The sequence below is a fragment of the Cebidichthys violaceus genome, unplaced genomic scaffold (assembly GCF_023349555.1).
Source record: "Cebidichthys violaceus isolate CVI_PGR_0920_01 unplaced genomic scaffold, fCebVio1.0.p SCAF_21, whole genome shotgun sequence".
NCBI lineage: Eukaryota > Metazoa > Chordata > Actinopteri > Perciformes > Stichaeidae > Cebidichthys > Cebidichthys violaceus.
In genome coordinates, this window is record NW_027176384.1 from 12,474,543 (window position 1) to 12,492,151 (window position 17,609).

General features: G+C 41.5%; 2 protein-coding genes across 3 annotated transcripts; one reads left to right on the top strand and one right to left on the bottom strand.

The window, feature by feature from the left end:
- Positions 1 to 1,208: 1,208 nt before the first annotated feature.
- On the top strand, positions 1,209 to 10,808 carry cunh12orf56 (chromosome unknown C12orf56 homolog). 2 transcript variants are annotated; one of them, XM_068717450.1, is made up of 14 exons: positions 1,209 to 1,505; positions 2,766 to 2,961; positions 3,805 to 3,820; positions 5,921 to 6,110; positions 6,201 to 6,356; positions 6,847 to 6,935; positions 7,034 to 7,178; positions 7,918 to 8,012; positions 8,514 to 8,603; positions 8,703 to 8,790; positions 8,866 to 8,940; positions 9,073 to 9,150; positions 9,613 to 9,794; positions 10,409 to 10,808. In XM_068717450.1, exons 1-14 carry the CDS (start codon positions 1,251 to 1,253, stop codon positions 10,545 to 10,547), a joined length of 1,794 nt encoding a protein of 597 aa, XP_068573551.1. In that variant the 5' UTR covers positions 1,209 to 1,250; the 3' UTR covers positions 10,548 to 10,808. The 2 variants fall into 2 exon arrangements, with proteins under 2 accessions (XP_068573551.1, XP_068573550.1); XM_068717449.1 differs by having other exon boundaries at positions 8,703 to 8,940.
- Positions 10,809 to 11,049: 241 nt separating this feature from the next.
- On the bottom strand, positions 11,050 to 17,579 carry LOC137877500 (peroxisomal succinyl-coenzyme A thioesterase-like). The gene is made up of 11 exons (XM_068717451.1): positions 17,218 to 17,579; positions 16,114 to 16,319; positions 15,830 to 15,929; positions 14,943 to 15,133; positions 14,662 to 14,825; positions 14,385 to 14,504; positions 14,186 to 14,268; positions 14,004 to 14,097; positions 13,066 to 13,146; positions 11,920 to 12,055; positions 11,050 to 11,618 (listed from the first exon to the last, which is right to left on the bottom strand). The coding sequence occupies exons 2-11, from the start codon at positions 16,304 to 16,306 to the stop codon at positions 11,494 to 11,496; spliced, it is 1,287 nt and encodes a 428-aa protein (XP_068573552.1). The 5' UTR covers positions 16,307 to 16,319; positions 17,218 to 17,579; the 3' UTR covers positions 11,050 to 11,493.
- Positions 17,580 to 17,609: the final 30 nt, after the last annotated feature.

Genomic DNA, 17,609 nt, shown 5'->3' on the forward strand with positions numbered 1-17,609 from the left:
CTGTTGCCTGACAGTTTATATGTCAGGCAACATATCTAATCATTGTTTGTATAATACTCTCTGATAGAGTAGATGTTTACAAATGGACACTGTTAATGTACAATCATGAAGAAATGCATGCTGGGTAGCTCCCGACTAGCAGATTTATACCTCACTAACACAAATCTGAACGAGAGGCACACATGAAATCGTATGACAGCAGCCAAAGAGCTCTAATGACAGAATTAACCGTTTTATTCCTTGACTATAAAAAGCCGGATTTGGGTTTCTCCCACTGTACAATTTGCCATAACTAGGAAGTGCAACACACAGCAACCTAACCAAGAGGAAACAGACCTGACAATTTGATTTGAAATTGACATTTGCATGAATTTTGCATACGCATCAGGTGGCGGTACTGTGTGCCTGTCTGACAGTGGACTTCCACTTTCAAGCGGCACCTGCCGTCATACCACTCTGATTACACGGTTCACCTTTTTCTACAAAGATAAATATAATTGGAATTTACACCTGTTGAATAAATAATAAAAATAACGTATCCAACTCATTGTCAGCATTACATGTTTTAAATGGGAGCAGATGTGTCATGGTAATGGATCAGACTGTTATAGACAGCCACATGGTAGTAAAACACATACTCACTGACCTCAGAAGGAGGACTCGAGATAATAAACAGATGCCCCCGTGGCACAAACATATCCGTACAGGTTTGTCTATATTACGCATACAAATTGTGTATGTATTTATGAACTGTAATCAGAATCAGAACCGTTTAATTGCCAAAGTATGTTGCACATACACGGTATATACATGGTATATATATATATATATATGGTGGATATAAAAATATAAAAATATATATACAAATCTGGTAAATAAACAAATAAGAGTATATTAAAACAAGTATATTATTAAAGTGTCATGTGTATATTAATAGGGCAAATGGTGCAAGGGTAATTAATAAAGCTTTGTTTAAAATAAATAAAAAATTAAACCTTCAATAATGGTTCGACATTTCACCATGAAAGGTGTTTATTCAGTTGCCTGTGACGTTAATGTGGTAAACGTCCCTGCGCCTTGGAGCTGTCTTCTAGCCAATCAGCAGAGTTCCTTCTCACTGCGCGGACCAATCAGAGCGCTGTGTGCACTGACAGCGCGAGACAGCAGCAGTTTACCTGCTCAGTTGCACGTTAACGGGGCGGGAAGAGCCACAAAGCTGTGACCGACTGCTCCGCTGGTCCAGTACCGGCATGGCTCGGACCGGCTCCGGTGCGCTCCTTCTCTCGCGCCCGAACATCAAGCTGGACTCCTTTCTAAAGCGGAACACGGAGCGGACGGTCTACGAGCGCATCCGAGCCCACGAGCCTTGCGTGGTGCTATCGGAGACCATCAACAAGGCTTACATGCACGTGATTCTGAGCGACGAGCGCGTGTACCTCACTGAATACCCTCCGCGCACGCTCACCGAAGCCTTGAGCTTCAGGTGTGTGCGTGACATCGAGCTCGTGAGTTCAAAGAGTCGTGTTCAACTTTTTACATTTTCTACTACAGCTGATCAATTAATCAATTAGGTGATTGACAGAAAACCATTATCGGCTATATGACTGTGACGTTAAAGAGTCCCTTAATTCTCTATTAATCTTGATTGAAAAATTCATATTTGGACTATTAAATGTCTTCTTTCAATAACTTTGTATTGTGCCTGATGAATACCTAAAGTGACAAGAAGTCTTAAGTATCTGATTGTTCAGGTGTTGTGACATTAAAACTCAGGATTATATGTAGCTTTGCTCTCGTTTCTCAATTAAGTAAATATATAACAAAAATGAATGAAGAACAAATAATCAGTTTTCTATATCTATGCAACACTTAGCTCAAATATACATTTTTTGCTGTCCGATAAAGACACTAACTAATCAGGAAGCCATTTTCCTGAGATTAAACTGAATGACCCAGTCTAGACTACCAGGGCCTCGAAATAGACTCAAGCTTAATGCTTTGTAATAAAACCCTACATAACATGCATCCAAAAGAGAAGCTGTAGCAGAACACGCCTCTTATTACCACCTTGTTATGTCACGTAGGTCAGGGGCCAACGGTTTACATTCCTCCTCACAGAGTTAATCCCGTCTGAATTAAACCGTCAGATTATTTTTGATCTGACAGTTTACTGAGACTTCAGCAGAGTTAAAACTCCTCTCTCCACTTCAGTTCTTTTAATATTTTAAATAACTATTCATCTCCTTAGACTATGAAAACCTCAGGTGTAGTTGTGTGACAGCCTACCCCTTATTGTCACATATAAATGTAGAAATAATGATGCAGAAAATATTAAACAAAACATGTAGAAATATAAACAAATTTTAATAAGTAAAAGAAAATGTACAAAGAAATACAAAAAAAAGAATATAACATTTAAATAAATATATACGTGTGGACATTAATTAATAAAAGAGACAATAGGTAATTTATATTTCCTTAAGTTGTATAAATATCTAAATTAATGAATGGCAAAATAAATCAATATCTAAATGAATTAAAAAGGAAATAGATTAATTTTGTACATTGTCCATAATTTTTTATTATTAGCTAAATTCAACATTTCTTTCACTAATTGCTTCATCACTAATACTTATACATCATTTACCTATTTTGTGTAAGTTGATGCCAAAAAATGAGGTAAAATGTAAAACAATAAAAGATGGATGCTGTACACTTGACTAAATATTTAAACACAGATCTTTATCGCCTTATCATCTCCTCAGGTCAATGACCTCCCAGATTTCCTTCATGGGAAGAACCGGGAACTCTGCCAGCACATTCGAATCTCCTACGTCACAGACAAGCCTGCTGTGAGGGGCCATGATTGGCTGAGGAGAGACAGGAAGGCGGGACTTCCTCCCGCAGCCCCGCCCTCTCGCAGAACCAGCCAATGCCCAACAATAACACACACCTTAGAAGGTAAAGAGCTGTTGTTAAGTGTCAAATTACCAAACTAATTTACAAACAATTGTCAAAGGTTGCACCGTAGGGGCCAGGGGGCGACTCCTCTGGTTGTATAGAAGTCTAGTCTAAAATGACTCTACTTCTCTCTTGATTTATTCCCTCAGTAAACATTGTAAACATGAGTTCATGGTCTCAATCTCTAGTTTACAGTCTTCTTCAATATAGCATGATGTTCATTTAGTACATTATGCTCCATTTAGAGTCAAACAGACCATAAAGCAGGGGATGCTTTAGGGGCGGGGCCACACGGTGATTGACAGGTTTCTACGTCACCCCACAGTCCAAATATGTTCACTTCCGTTCATTGTTTGCAAAAAGCCAAGATGGCGACGGCCAAAACCATGAACTCGAGGCTTCAAAATGCAGTCTACCGACCAACCAATTTGCTGCAGTTTTGGAGAAAATGCAAGTTATTTAAGAGTCGTTTTACTGTGAACATACACAATTGAATTTAAATTTTCCATACAAAAATGCTTGTGTATGCTGTCAATCATGGTCCTCAGAAAGAGAGAAAACTGGCGGGTCAGACGTTACAAAAAATGCTTCTTTAACTTGTAAGAGGAAATATCAAGTGTGCATATCGTATAAGTGTATGTGTTGTCAAGTTGTTCTGAATTTGTTAATGACTGATTTGTGATAGAATAGTCCTTTGTTTGAATAGAAAATGGACGATAAACACAAAGGCAAAACATAAATTAAAATCTGTAACGAACAACAGCAGTGAAGCTCATGTGTTCTTTCCCCTGATACCTTTTGAGTGTAACTTTACCTCCCCTGTGTCTTTTATTTCCCCGACAGGATATCCTGCACAGAGGTGAGCGTCACACACACAAACACCCTCTCTGGTTTGTCAGATGATAGCCATTAATGGAACCCGAGACCGGCTGTGGTTGCTTTTACTTCTTTAACTCTTAAGTGTCAAACACTCTTTTTAAAGATGGTCCAAAAAGAAGCACAATTCCTGCTTAAGTCTAAGAACTGAAAATATACCTTGAAACAAATGCTAAATTCTTTTTGTCCACATTACATTACATTACAGTCATTTAGCAGACGCTTTTATCCAAAGCGACTTACAATTCAGTATCTATCTATATACTGTAGGCACAGCTACGGGAGCAATTTTTGGGGTTAAGTGTCTTGCTCAAGGACACATTGACATGAGACTAGTGGAGCAGGAGCCGGGGATCGAACCTCTGACCCTCTGATTGAAAGACAGCCCTGCTCTCCACTTAGCCACGGTCACCCATCCACAACAACAGGAGTTATTTGACACTCCAGAGTTCCAGCTGTCCTGCATGGTGTAACTTTATGTGTCTAGTTTAGCTTTTTACCCTCCTGTGTGTCCAAAGTGAGCAGCACAGATTCTGTCTGGGCGTCAGGGAGACAGACAAACTCTTTGAGCTATAAAACCTTTACAGCTGTATTTATCTGCAGGAGGAGGGTTAAACTTTAGGAGCTTAAATACCTGCGTTCATAATGTTTGTATACTGAATGTGTGGTGATGGGACGAGGGTAGTGATCTCACTGACACGACAAAACATTCCACAAAAAGTTAAATCTCATCCCTTCGGTTTCGGTTGGGAAACAAGTAAATAATGCGTGAAGTGAAAGCTGCCTCACTCTAACGGGCTCAGTAATGATCCTCTTCAGTGTCTCAGGTAGCTCATGACTTATTCAATGAAGAGGGACATGTTTCACCTCAGTTTACCTGCTGCTCATGGTCATCGTCCACTCGGGAATTTTAACAAGTACCACGATCGAAATTGTGTATGTCTCTGACTTATTACTGAGATCCAAAAGTATTGTGCCAGAGTACATCTTCACATTTAAGAAGCTGAGCTTTCGCTTTTTATTTTATTACAAAAAAAAAAAAAAAAAAATGTAATATATTGTGGGTTTTCCCCTGAAATTAATTTACATAATAAGAGAAAATAAAATCAAGTATTGCAAAAATCAATAAAGTGTAAAATTACATTTTAAATATAAAAATATGTACAGTATGTCTGAATTAAAATGATTTATTTTCATCCAACTGTGAAAATGAAGGAATTTGTATCAAGTACCTTCATCCGACTTTTTACCTGAATATACATTACTTTCTAATTAATTGTTCTGGGTTCTTGACGTCCTGTTTACTATTTGGTCGCGTCTTGAATCCCTCTGTGTCTCAGGAAATGACGTGAGGAAGTGCGATCAGACTTGCTGTCGTTGAACACTGACTTGTTGTCTGGTTACAACAAATGCTGCATCGCTTTTAAGCTGTGTGTGTGTGTGTGTGTGTGTGTGTGTGTGTGTGTGTGTGTGTGTGTGTGTGTGTGTGTGTGTGGTGTAAACGCTGTCTCATGCTTACCTGTCTTTCTGCTTGAGTGTAGTTCACCCATGGGGGGTCATTAAACACACACACGCTGAGAGATAATGATGGATCCTTGGGGACATGGAAGCAGTTTTCATCCGTTGGATCGTCTCTTAGTCAAGGCTGCATTCCACTTAGATGTTTCTGTTCCTGCCTTGAAGGGACAACAATATGGAACAGAGCCATTGTTAATGTTATTAGTAAAGTCAAAATGTCTGCCCCGATAAAGTTCTATTGTTTATCTGGTTGTCAACTATTCAATTAGCCGCCGACTGTTTTGATAATGGATTAATTGGCTTGAGTGGTTTTTGAAGAAAAAAAAGGTAAAATTCTGTGATTCCAGCTTCTTAAATGTGAATATGTTCTGGTGTCTTCACTCCTCTATGACAGGAAAGAGGACAAAACAAGACATTTGAGGATGTCTGATAGACATGTTTCATCATTTTCTGACATTTTATAGGACAAACAACTCAAATAATCAACATGTTAACATTCATCCACATTTAAAATGATGCTACTGTGACCAAAGTGAACCTCGTCCATCTCTTTCCTGTTCCTCAGGAGCCCCAGTGAGCTTCCCACGCTACCACCCACACGTTCTGCCTCCTGTCCAGACCCGGAGACTCTGGGCCTCATCAGGGTCCCACCCCCCCCCACTCGGCCTCCCTCCACAGAGCCCCCCCGCACCAGCTCCCCCATCTCTCCTCTGTCGCCGTCGAGTCACAGACTTAACTTCCCCGACGCTGGCCAGGTGCAGACTGTCTTTTCTACATTTGGTTTAAAACATTTGTGGATGCAAAGTGGCTCAGAAGATGAAACCCCCATTGGTGTGTTGATCCAGGTCCCGAGGGGGATCGGCTCAGTTCTGTCTCGCCTGTTGAGAAGGGACTCCTCGAGCAGCGGAGAGGAGAGGGAGGCCGAGCTGCATCTTTACGCCGTGTCGGATACGTCCAGACTTTACCTCCATCTGCAGAGCTCATGGAACAGCTTCATTATTGTGAGTGACTCATTGACGAGTGAGTGATTTACGACATGATGTGATGGAGGGATGGCTATTGTTCGGATTTTTATCCATAATAATTGACATTCCTTTTATTATTCTTGTATGTAAAGAAATAGTCTTTCTTGAACAGCAACACAAGAAGTTCCAAAATCTTTAAAATATAATTAAAACAATTAGCTCAGTGATTAGCTTTCATTGATTATCTTATTCTGTGTGATTACCCAACCTGTTTGTTGGGGTCTATTTTCAGCGGCGGATTAATCCACATTTGTTGCTCTAGTGAGAACTCATTCATTGTTTAGTTTGATCTTTTCTGGGGATTTGTTGACAGTAAAAAGTACTGTGTCACCTATAGTCATCCACTGATTCAGCATTTCTCTACCGTAACCTTGTCCGACAAGTTTAAAATAGAAAATAAAAAATCTTGCACCTGCATTACCCACAATGCAACTTTGTGTGTGTGTGTGTGTGTGTGTGTTTTCAGAGGTCCACTTTGTCGTTAGACCCGCTCTACAGAAGGAGGTGCAGTGGCTCGTCTGACTCTTGTCCTGGAAAACGACCTCCTGCCATCAGGTAACAAAAGTAAGGTAACACAGTACAGCACCGTAAGGGACGCAGAATCATTGTGTGTGTGTGTGTGTGTGTGTGTGTGTGTGTGTGTGTGTGTGCAGCTGGGAGCGGACAGCTCACCTGTTTGGTCAGCTGAGCTGTGAGCTCTTGCAGGAGGGGATCAGTGTGGAGAGTCTCTACCTGCTGCTGCAGGAGCTGAGAACCGCCGCTCACCGCGACATCACACTACGCCGACTCTTCTGGAGGGTGAGACGTCCACACACCCGTTTGTGCTCCTCCACATTACTCCTTTCCTCAGTAAAGCATAAAAAACTCCAAATGTTATCCTTTCACTTTGTTATAGTAAGTTACAGTGGGTTTTTTTTCCTCATAAAAACACACAATTCAAATGATAAGAAATAAAAGATTGTATTTTTATTTTTATCTTGTCATTTTACGTAGTTTTAATGATGTATTATAATCTGCTTAGATCAAGTGTTAGGAAGTTAAACCGCTCATAATTCATTTCTATTATCTATTTATGTTCTTGTGAAAACATCTCTGGATTTATTCAAGTTTCTCATCATGATACGTTTTAATTTACCTTCAGCCAGTACTCATTCTCACTGAACAGAGCCTGAAAGCATCATAATGTTAGCGGTGCTGCTAACGTTACTAGCTCTCCTCCTGTCAGTTTAAACCTTATTATATCCGGTTTACTATTTAAACACAGAGTGGTTGTTTGTAGTGTAACTCTATCAGGGATCGGCGACTACAAAAGCATCAACGGTGACGTCCTGATCGTATGTTTCACTGAATATTGGCGGATAACGATCGCCAGTAAAACATTTCACACTGTGACGGTAAACGTTAAACTGTGGGATTAATCCGACAATGTTAATGTTCCACCGCTATTATCGGCCAATAACAACATTAGGGGGATTAGTAATAAAACAAAACAAGTTTTATTTATATGGTTGTGAGGACTTTCTCTGTTGTGCTTCAGTCCAGTGAGCTGTTCGTCTTCCTGGTTCAGACTCTGGAGGAATCCCTGCACGGCTGCCAGAGCCTCAGTGGAGTCTGCACAGCAGATCAACTACTGTAAGTGTGTGTGTGTGTGTGTGTGTGTGTGTGTGTGTGTGTGTGTGTGTGTGTGTGTGTGTGTGTGTGTCTGATCTTAGACCCGTAATCCAATCGGGGAAATAACATTTTGAGCTTATAAGCTGCTTTTGTGTTTACACAACACACTTATGGCTGTTACAGAAGGTTTGAGGTGTGTGTTTCACAGAAAACTGTAAAATGTGAAAACACACAGTGTTTTGGTAGTTCAGTGCTTCAGAACTGCTTATAAACGTGATTTTACTATAAACCGATCAAGTTTCTTTTCAGAAGGAAATGAAGCAGAGACCTCAGCTTTAAAACCAGTGGATTTTATTACTCTCTGTGTCTGTGAATTGTATTGGAAGAATAAGCCTTCAAAATCCAGTGCACAAGTCATTGGGGCTGAAGAGGGTCACATGGTGGTGTAGTGTTCCATGTTAGTATTTAGTATATTGAGTATAAAGGCTCTGACTTTAACACCAGCTCAATGCTTCTGTTCAGACTGAGCACTCTGATCGTCCAGACGCTCGCCGTCATGTTCAGAGAGACGGAGGTCGAACCGGCCAGACTCGACCTGCTCTCTGCCAAAAAGTAAAAATACTTCATCCTTTAAAACCTTGATGCATGGATCTTGTTCCTGCTGTAAACACCGTTCTCTCTCTCTCTCTCTCTCTCTCTCTCTCTCTGCAGAGGAGCCCTGGCCTCCAGAATGCTGCTCGCCCTGATGTGTGACGCAGAGCTACAAACACAGAACCAAAGATCTCTGGTTGACTGCGAGGTGAGCTGCTCCCCACTCACATTAATGTTACTCATTTCATCTGTTGCTAATGTCGCCGCTGTCCTTCTCTGTCAGCGCCAGGCCTTACTAGCCGAGTACCTGGACGCCGCCTGCTCTCTGCTCTTTGAGCTGCTGCTTTTAGGCCACGACGTGAGTTCATATCCCAATGAAACCTTTCCCTTTTCTTTGATTGTTTGAGCGTCAACGCTGCTAATATTATACTCTCATCTCTGTAGTCCTAAACTGATTTTAGCCTGGTAAATTTCAAACTTCCCCACTCAGGCCAGCAGAAGTTCCTCTGCTGACAACTTCCTGTCTATTGGCTGGATCCTCGGAGTCCTGCAGCCTCATCCTCAAATGGTAAACGTCCTCACTGTCACTCTGTTTTAGCAGAGATGTCCCTTTCATTCTCACACCAATGCGTCAAATAACGGAGCCGCAGCTCCTCTTTCCTTTGCGACAGTCGGTGTCCAAAGGAACCGACACTACAACAGGTCATATTAGCGGTCTTTCTTTAACTTAGTAAGATGTTGTTTCTTTTGGTTCCCACAACTCAAACAGAGTGAGACGTCTCTTTAAGAGATAGAGTGGACTTTTTAGTATTTGAGTCAATTAAGCTTGTGAAACTTCATCAACATTACATATCTATCTATAAAGAATATTAAAGGACTCGTATCGGGACATCCCTGTTGACTTCACTCTGAGACAGATTGTCCAGTAGGTCAAACATTGTAAAGTTGCATTTTGCTTATTTTTGACTCGTGATAAAAGTGTGTTGAGTTAAAACTGAAATAGAGGACTGCTCTGCTCATCTGTCTGCAGTTGTCCTTCATTGGGTATCAGGTCCAGCAGGTGGTGCTGGTTCTGTCAGACCTGCAGGAGTCCTGTCTGAGTCCACTTCAGTCTGTTGTGCTGTTCCAGCGCTGTCGCCTCCTGCTGGCCTGCCTGCAGTACAACAACCAGCTGGCCCAGCACCTCCGATCCCACTTCAGAGAGGAGTTCAGGTTTGTGCTGCTGCCTCCCTTTTCTGCTCCACATTCAGGACAGTGAGGACTAACGCACCATTAAAAGGTCCGATTAAAATGATGAAACCCTTCAACAACCCAGCGTCCATGTCAGTATTTCATCGACAATCACAAACTGAACAATGTCAGCAGCATTTCAGTGTTGAAATGACTGCGCATTTGTCGTAGGTAAAGCTTTTCTTTAATAAGAAAAATTAAAGAAATTAATAATTTGATTCATAGCGCCCCCTAGTGGTCGACTTGAATGGAACTTTCAGGGTGTATACCAGGTGCTTATGTGGACATATCTTGCAGGTTTTGTGATGATCGGTCCAATGGTTGTGGACTTAGCTCTATTGATGAGCTGAATCACGGCCCTTTTGAAGTTCATTGGTCAATATCTTCAAAATGCAATGAGGTATCAAAAAGCTCTTGCAAGCTTTAAATAATCTGGGTCCAATAATGATCCACAGAAAATTTGGTAGCAAATGGATTAAGGAGGCAATGTAAAAAAAACAACTGTTCTTTATAAAAATCCAGTGGGCAGACTTTAGTGGTTCTTCAGTGCAGTACTTGGTGAATAATGAAGGACCCTTGTGTTTTTTCCCCTCCAGGTACTCTGTACAGCTGTCGTGCGCGGAGGAGAAGCTGCCGCCTCACTACCCGATCAGCCAACCAACTCTTCAGCTGGTCGGGCAAATCCTGACTCTTCATCTGCACACAAACACTCGCGCAGACTGTGCCTTTAAATAAAGTCTGAGTGAGTTTATCTTTTGAGTTGCACCGCTGCCGTGAATGAACCGAGCGGTAAATCTGCTGCTGTTACAGGTGAAACAAAGGAACTCAGCAGAAATAACAGCACTTCTGTCTCCCACGTGTTTTTGTTGTGTTACGAAATGTTCCTTTAATGCTGTAAAGCAGAAATCTTCTCCAGGTTTCCTGCGTGTTGGCAGAGCAGATCCTTCCCTGTGTGTCTGGATTCTGCCTTTGTGTATATTTAGAACATGTAGATCTGTAGATGTCCTCAGATGATGTGCGCTCTAAATAAACGTTATTTAATAAGTGGAAGTTGTCTAAAGTGCAAGAGCACATTCACGGTGGATTACTCACGATTGTGTCAACGATGGAGAGAAGATTACGTCTAACAAGACTCAGACTGAAGAAGACGGGGGTAATAATGATTGTTGGACTGCTGTTGACAGGAAGTACATTGCAGAAATTATTTCTTAAATTATTACCTGAATTGAAGGTAGACTGAAGCTTAATTACGTTTTAATACCAGAAATAGTACAATATTTTTTATAATATCATTTTTAATTTTCTCTAGAAATCCACAACTTGCATTGATTTTACTGTCAACGGTTGACGTTTGCAGATAATTAAAGGAATACTTCGCCCACAAAATGACACATCTGTGCGTCAGTGACTCACCCGTTGTTTTTCCTCTCATGCCTCCACGGTGAACGGAGAATCGGAAGACAAATGAAAGAACTAAAGGAAACACGGGGTGAGTCACTGATACACAAATGGTCCTTTTGTGGGTGAAGTATTCCTTTAAACTAAAACATTAATTTGAATGAATGGCTTTGTGGACACTAAATAATCACCTGTGAACACGTGATGGTGTTAATTTAATAAAACATGATCTCGCCATGTTCTCCTGCGCTGATTCGTGGGCGATGCGTGCCGTCGTACGCGTTCACATCTTGGCTTTAAGAGAGTGACTGGAGTACAGATGCTGCTGCAGAAAAGCCAAGATCTTGTTCCAGGAGTCCTCCTGAGCGTCTGCATGGGGTTTGGTTTGTCCTCCCCAAAGCAATGTCACTGAGACACACAATGAAGATCAGAAAACCTCAATTTAACACAGCTGGAGGGTTTTTAATGGAGACGTAAGGCAGAATAAAGTACATCGACGTCCACTTTTCTTAATACAAATGTAATATATTAAATATTAGCAGTCAAGCTCTAGTTTATTTGTCCTCTGGAACCAGTTACATTGTGAAATATTTGGTTGTGTGATAGACGGTGAAGGGAACACATCCATGAGTGTCTTCCATGACCCCGAAACCATCAAAACTACGAACTAAAAGCAGAGCCTGCGAGACGTTAAATGAGCAGAACTCACCTTTCTTTCTGTCCTTCATGAACTTGGTGGCTCTGAAGTGAGGCGAGTAGGGCGGCTCGATCAGATGTCCAGCATCCATGTATTCAATTCTGGTCAGCAGGTGCTCCTTCCCTGCTGCTCGCATCATTTTGGCTATCTGGGGTGCGGATCAAAGGATCAAATCAAAACAGCACAGACTGATTTCATGTCTGTGGAGCTCCAGCAGGTGAAACCAACTAAAGAGTTGTGAGACTTGAGCCTTTATTGTTCAGTTCTCTGATGGACTGTCTTGAACAAACGGACTCATTTTAGGATCTGAACGAACGCTCTTTCACTTCTAGAGCAATGTTGTTAAAGGTTGAGCTATTGATTATATTTACTATCTATTAATCTGCTGATTGTAATTGTGCAGACATTTGATTTAATTTTACTTGCAATTAACAATAATACTCTTAAGATACAAATATTTCCCACAGAGTATACCTGGTGGTGTACATCCCAGTATGATACAGTGGATTCAAACGTAAGTCAACAAGTTGCCGTCTTTAAATAGCTTGTTTTTGCAGATTCATCGATTCTTGACTTTGCAAAAACTACCTGCTCTAGTATAAACTGCTCTTGCATCTACTTCATCGTCAGGTGTGTGTGTGTGTGTGTTGTAATGGTAATTTTGTACGTAGTATATATTTCTACTCAGTATATTGTATTCATGCAGAAGTCATTTTGCTCTGGACTTTGTTAAACGTCACAGTGTCTCTGTTGTGCAGAAGAAGAATTCTCCCTTGCCTGTTCACAAAGGTAACTAACTGTGTTGTATGAGAATGTTCCATGTCGAGGCCTTTGGGCCGCTTGTTTTGGTTGCTGGCCGTTTGTTTTCACTTGTTGTTCCATCAGTCTGAGACCGAGATGTCTGTAACATCGGCCATCGGCCCCCACCTTTGCTCATTCTGTATAAAGAAAGCTTGTTCACTTTTTTTCGAGGTTCTTCCTCACTGAGACTGAACGCATTCTGTTGTGATGATTGAACCTTCTCTGCGCAGAGAATAAATACTTAAAAGACAACCTGGTTTTTGGTATTATGTATTTCCGCATGAAAAGACTCACGCAAAGCGGGTATAGGATTTTTTTTCCACCACAGTGTGTGTGTGTGTGTGTGTGTGTACTCACATCCTCAGCACACTCCACTGTGGGCCAGTTCTGATCATCATGGCCGTTCACCAACAACATTGGACAGTTTATTTTCCCCACCTCCAAGAGAATCAACCACAATACGTGTTTGTTAGAATAAATCAATGCGAGTCAAGAGCTCTCTTTTATTCTCACGACTCAACACAGAAATCATTTAGTCGTCTTGTGCAAAGTGGAACAACATCATAAAAATATTTTTCACATTTTAGTACAATGCATTGACTATATCGGAAGGGGATGTAGTCACCATTGTGTTGGCCGTCACCATCTTGTCTCTTTTTGCAAACAGAAGTGACACGAGAGGGTGGAGCTAAGTACAACCGAACGCTGAATAAGACATTTTTAGGGACCAGAAATGTTACAATTCACTTTCATGAACTGAAAACACTGTGAAAGGGTTGTCAACCTGTCAATCACAAGGTAGCCCCGCCCTAAATCATCCCCTGCTTTATGGTCTGTTTGACTCTAAACAGACCATAATGTACTAAACGAACATCATGCTGTATTGAAGAAGACTGTAAACTAGAGATTGAGACCATAAACTCATGTTTACAATGTTTACTGAGGGAATAAATCAAGAGAGAAGTAGAGTCATTTTAGACTAGACTTCTATACAACCAGAGGAGTCGCCCCCTGGTGGACACTAGAGAGAATGCAGCTTTAAGACACGAAGCATTGACTTTACTTTTCAGAACGGAAGGTTTCTGCCTGGTGCAATGATTGAAGAACAGATAAGAAAGCCACAAAAATAGGGCGCCAAGACATATTTTTGTCCGATGTTGGACGTTAAAAAGTGAATTTGTTTACACTTTGAAACTTGTTGTGCCGTATGAGTCTTTAATGAAAAGCGGGTATCTGTTGAAACAAACCAATATATAGTCTCATCCTTGGGTGTCAATAGTGTAACATGTACTTACGTCCAATTTCTGCGAGGGATCATTGGGAACCGGTAGGACCATATCTCGCCATATCTCACAGTTGTTCTCATCCACACGCATCTTGTCAAATTTCCTGCCATCACAAGTGATTACTTCACCATGATATCAGTCCAACTGTGTGCACTGGCTTTATGTTACTGACAGAAAAACAGAATACCTACGATTTCAATGATTGATAGAGTCCTAAGAGGGTCTCCCCGCGTGGATAAACGTGGATGCCGCTGACACAAACGCAACAACGAGGCTGGAACAAAACACAACGCTGCACTCTTAAACCTGGTTCTCTACTGTGTGCTATCGAGGCCAAACGTTCTGCAGGTTTTCAATTTCAAACCTGCAAAACAAAAAAAAAAAACTTGCCTTGATAACGCTGCTCTCGGATGCCAAATAACTGGTCACAACGGAGCCGAGGGAAATACCAAAAATTCCAACTCTGTCTGGGATCACTTGAGGATGTTCACTGACGATATTAAACGCCGTCTGTGCAGAAGTAGATAACGGGAAGTTAAGAAACAATAAACCTTTTTAAAACAGTGTGAGTGTGTGTGAAGCTCTTAGTGAGCACTAGAAATGTCAGACAAGTGGCTCAGTTGTGAGGAAAGTGTCAGACGGAGTATGACACAAACATTACACAAACCTCAAAATACTTGAACTCTATGTTGGCTGACTTCAGCTCACCGGCGGAGAAATATTCCAGCGCCAAAGAAACGTAACCGTGAGACGCCAGCAGAGCTGAGCGATACTCCAACAGCCCTCCACCTCCTCCCCACATGTCCAACAGGCCGGGGAACGGTCCTGGACCTGAGGCACGGAGACACTGGATTTACTGATCATCAATTATCTAATCTACCTAAAACTTTGATCTTTAAAGAGCAACACAAAGAAGACAAGAGGAGGATATATGTTTTTCAGGTGGACCTGGAGGTAGAAACAGCGTCCCTCGCACTCCTTTCTCTTTGATTTCCATCCTCCGGACTCCTGGACCCATGTACCATCTCTCTGTGAGCGCCGAGGCCAGAGGAGCCTGCTCCCTGAAGCCCTCCTCTACATGTCCGCTGTAGACCGAGATGTTGACCAGCAGGGGGCTGCAGACGTTCATCTTCCTCAACCTTGACAGGGTGAAGAGGTTCAACGTGTGTTAATGAGGCCCGGAGCCTCCAGCCTGCAGCAGAGATGAGCAGCTCACTTCTTCAACACGCGCTAGGTTTCAGTTAACATGACACGGAAATACAGATTTCAACCAGATCACCCTGTGGATCCACACCCCTAAAGAATTACAGCTGAGACCTTAAGGCACAAGCCCGGGTTCAAAGCCCACCCGAGGCCCTGTAGTCCCCCGTCTCTCCACAATGTCTTTCTCAATCTATCCTTTCTAATGACGCCAACAACTTTACCTTTTATAAAAATAAAACAAGACAACTGACGTCTGATAACGTACGCAGTTAATAATTTAGTGAGTTCAAAACAACAAAAAAGGGTTTGCTGTTGTCTGGTTGGTTAGTCAACTAATTCTTTGTCTTATGTGATATTAAATTGATCATTTTGATGTTTTGGACTGTTGGTCAGAAACAAAAAGCTATTTAAAGATGCCACTTTGGGCTTTAAGAAACTCTAACAGGTATATTCTTTTTTACATTTCTGCCGATGTTTAATAAATGCTAATAAATGTTATGCACGATTCTGTTCAGTGCAAAGAATTTATAACAGATCCAGTTTCATTCATCATTTCAGAGGAGAAGAAGATGATTAATTGTGTTATTGATTTTGAGTGATAGTCTGCAGCTTCACAGCTCTTAAGGTTTTACCTGAGGCCCTCGCGGCTGCCTGGGACTGGACGCATACTCCACAACAAACCCATGGCTTCCTTTCCCGTGTACGTTCCCCCAAAACTGAAATCATCTGCAACTACAAACATTATTTAAATGTCAACAAAACTAAATATACAAAAAAGCCAACAAGCAAATTAGCACAGACATCTGAAGTGTTTTTGTGTTTAGCATGAGGCCGCTTGCCCTCACTGTAGATTTAAAACACACTTTAAGATTTTAAAAAAGTAGTTTTGAGGAGATAAAAAGGGAAGAGAACCCACGGGACACGGTTCCTCTGTGATCGCTGATGTAGTGTCCAAAGGCCTCCCAGAAGTCCTTGTCCTCGGAGTGGTGGAGGGAGTGAACTGTTACTGGAGAACCCGGAGGCAGATTCTGCACCGCCACCTTGATCGTCTCATCCAACAGAGCCCGAGAGGGGACAACGGAGACAACCGGAGGGACAGTGTGGGACATGGTGGAAAATCGTCTGTGGAGAAACGCACAAGGTCACGTAACGAGGAGGAGGAACGTCCTCGGTTCTCACAGGCTGCGTATTTGAGTACTTTGGGTTTCATACTAAGAGTTTGGGACGTACTAGAAAATCTCGCCTCCTGTTTTGGCCTACTAACGAGCATGATGGTGCAGGATTTCATACGTGCCAAAGGTTTTTCAAGGGTTCTTTAAAGGGTTCCATTAAGAACTCTTTTCAGCCAAAAAACTTGTGGAACAAAGAGTTCTTCAAGGGTTGATGAAATTGACTGGATTTTAGATGTCTCAAATGTTGGCTACATCACAGTAAAGTGATGTAATTCAGAACATACCGGAGGGTTCTTGCTGTTTTGTAACTACCCCGTTAGTCATTAATTCCACATTACTGGCAATTATTTATGGAACTCTCATAGTGTAAATAATTGTGAGAAAAATACCGTTCCAGCGTTCCTCCACACTGATTGTGAGTTTGATGGACTTTATAATTTATAACCTAACTGCATACAAATCAACTCAGCAGCAGTAGAATAACAATACATAACAATAAACATCAGAGATAACCATCTAATGTCACATGTGATGATAACATGTCAGTCACAGGAGTTGTTTCTTCAGAACCAGTACTTTTGATGTGCTGGACTTTTACTTTAATTCAAGTATGTTTTACATTAGTATTTTTTACTTGAGTAAAGTTGCCACTAGTGGAAGTATTTAAGTTGTATCATGCTATAAATCTAACTGTTTAAAGATATTTGACTACGTGGTTTTGTTGTTTTCGAGCATATTGTCGCGAAATAGAGGTTTAGAGCAGTAAATAAACCAGCGAATCGCATCTCGCGAGCATTTCACCAACTAAGTTAAAAGTACTCATTAACAGTTTCACTCAAAAAACTCACAGAGTCTGAGGATCGTTGGCAGCAGGTCCACGGGGGCTCAGGGAAATCCTCAAATGCCTGTGAGCCCTCTGGTGTACAGTTAACCCTTTTTACTCACTTTCCTCAAGCGTGCACTCCTTAAAGGGGACTTTGCCTCGCAGACGTCGCGCAGAAACAAAGTTGTAGACTACTTATCTCTACGACCCGACCACAGCGTGAATGACACGTCTCGCGTGGGCTCTTATCTTTGTAATAACCCATATAGGACCCATTTTAAATATCCTGGAACGTTCCTCATACAGTTGTATTATTAATTTCAACTCTTGAAGTCACCTCAAGTGAAAACATGCTGAACATCCTGGTGAAGTCATGTGACAAGTGAGTTTATTTGTGTACCAATTAGATCACTTCCA

Excerpts from the sequence above, each read along its gene's own strand:
- LOC137877500 (XM_068717451.1), bottom strand. The coding sequence starts at position 16,306 with ATGTCCCACACTGTCCCTCCGGTTGTCTCCGTTGTCCCCTCTCGGGCT. Across the intron at positions 14,269-14,384 it reads CCGAGAGCAGCGTTATCAAG|CCTCGTTGTTGCGTTTGTGT; the intron begins GCAAGTTTTTTT and ends GTTTTGTTCCAG. Across the intron at positions 13,147-14,003 it reads ATCCCTCGCAGAAATTGGAC|GTGGGGAAAATAAACTGTCC; the intron begins GTAAGTACATGT and ends ATTCTCTTGGAG.
- cunh12orf56 (XM_068717449.1), top strand. The coding sequence starts at position 1,251 with ATGGCTCGGACCGGCTCCGGTGCGCTCCTTCTCTCGCGCCCGAACATC. Across the intron at positions 1,506-2,765 it reads GTGTGCGTGACATCGAGCTC|GTCAATGACCTCCCAGATTT; the intron begins GTGAGTTCAAAG and ends TCATCTCCTCAG. Across the intron at positions 8,604-8,702 it reads GACCTGCTCTCTGCCAAAAA|AGGAGCCCTGGCCTCCAGAA; the intron begins GTAAAAATACTT and ends CTCTCTCTGCAG.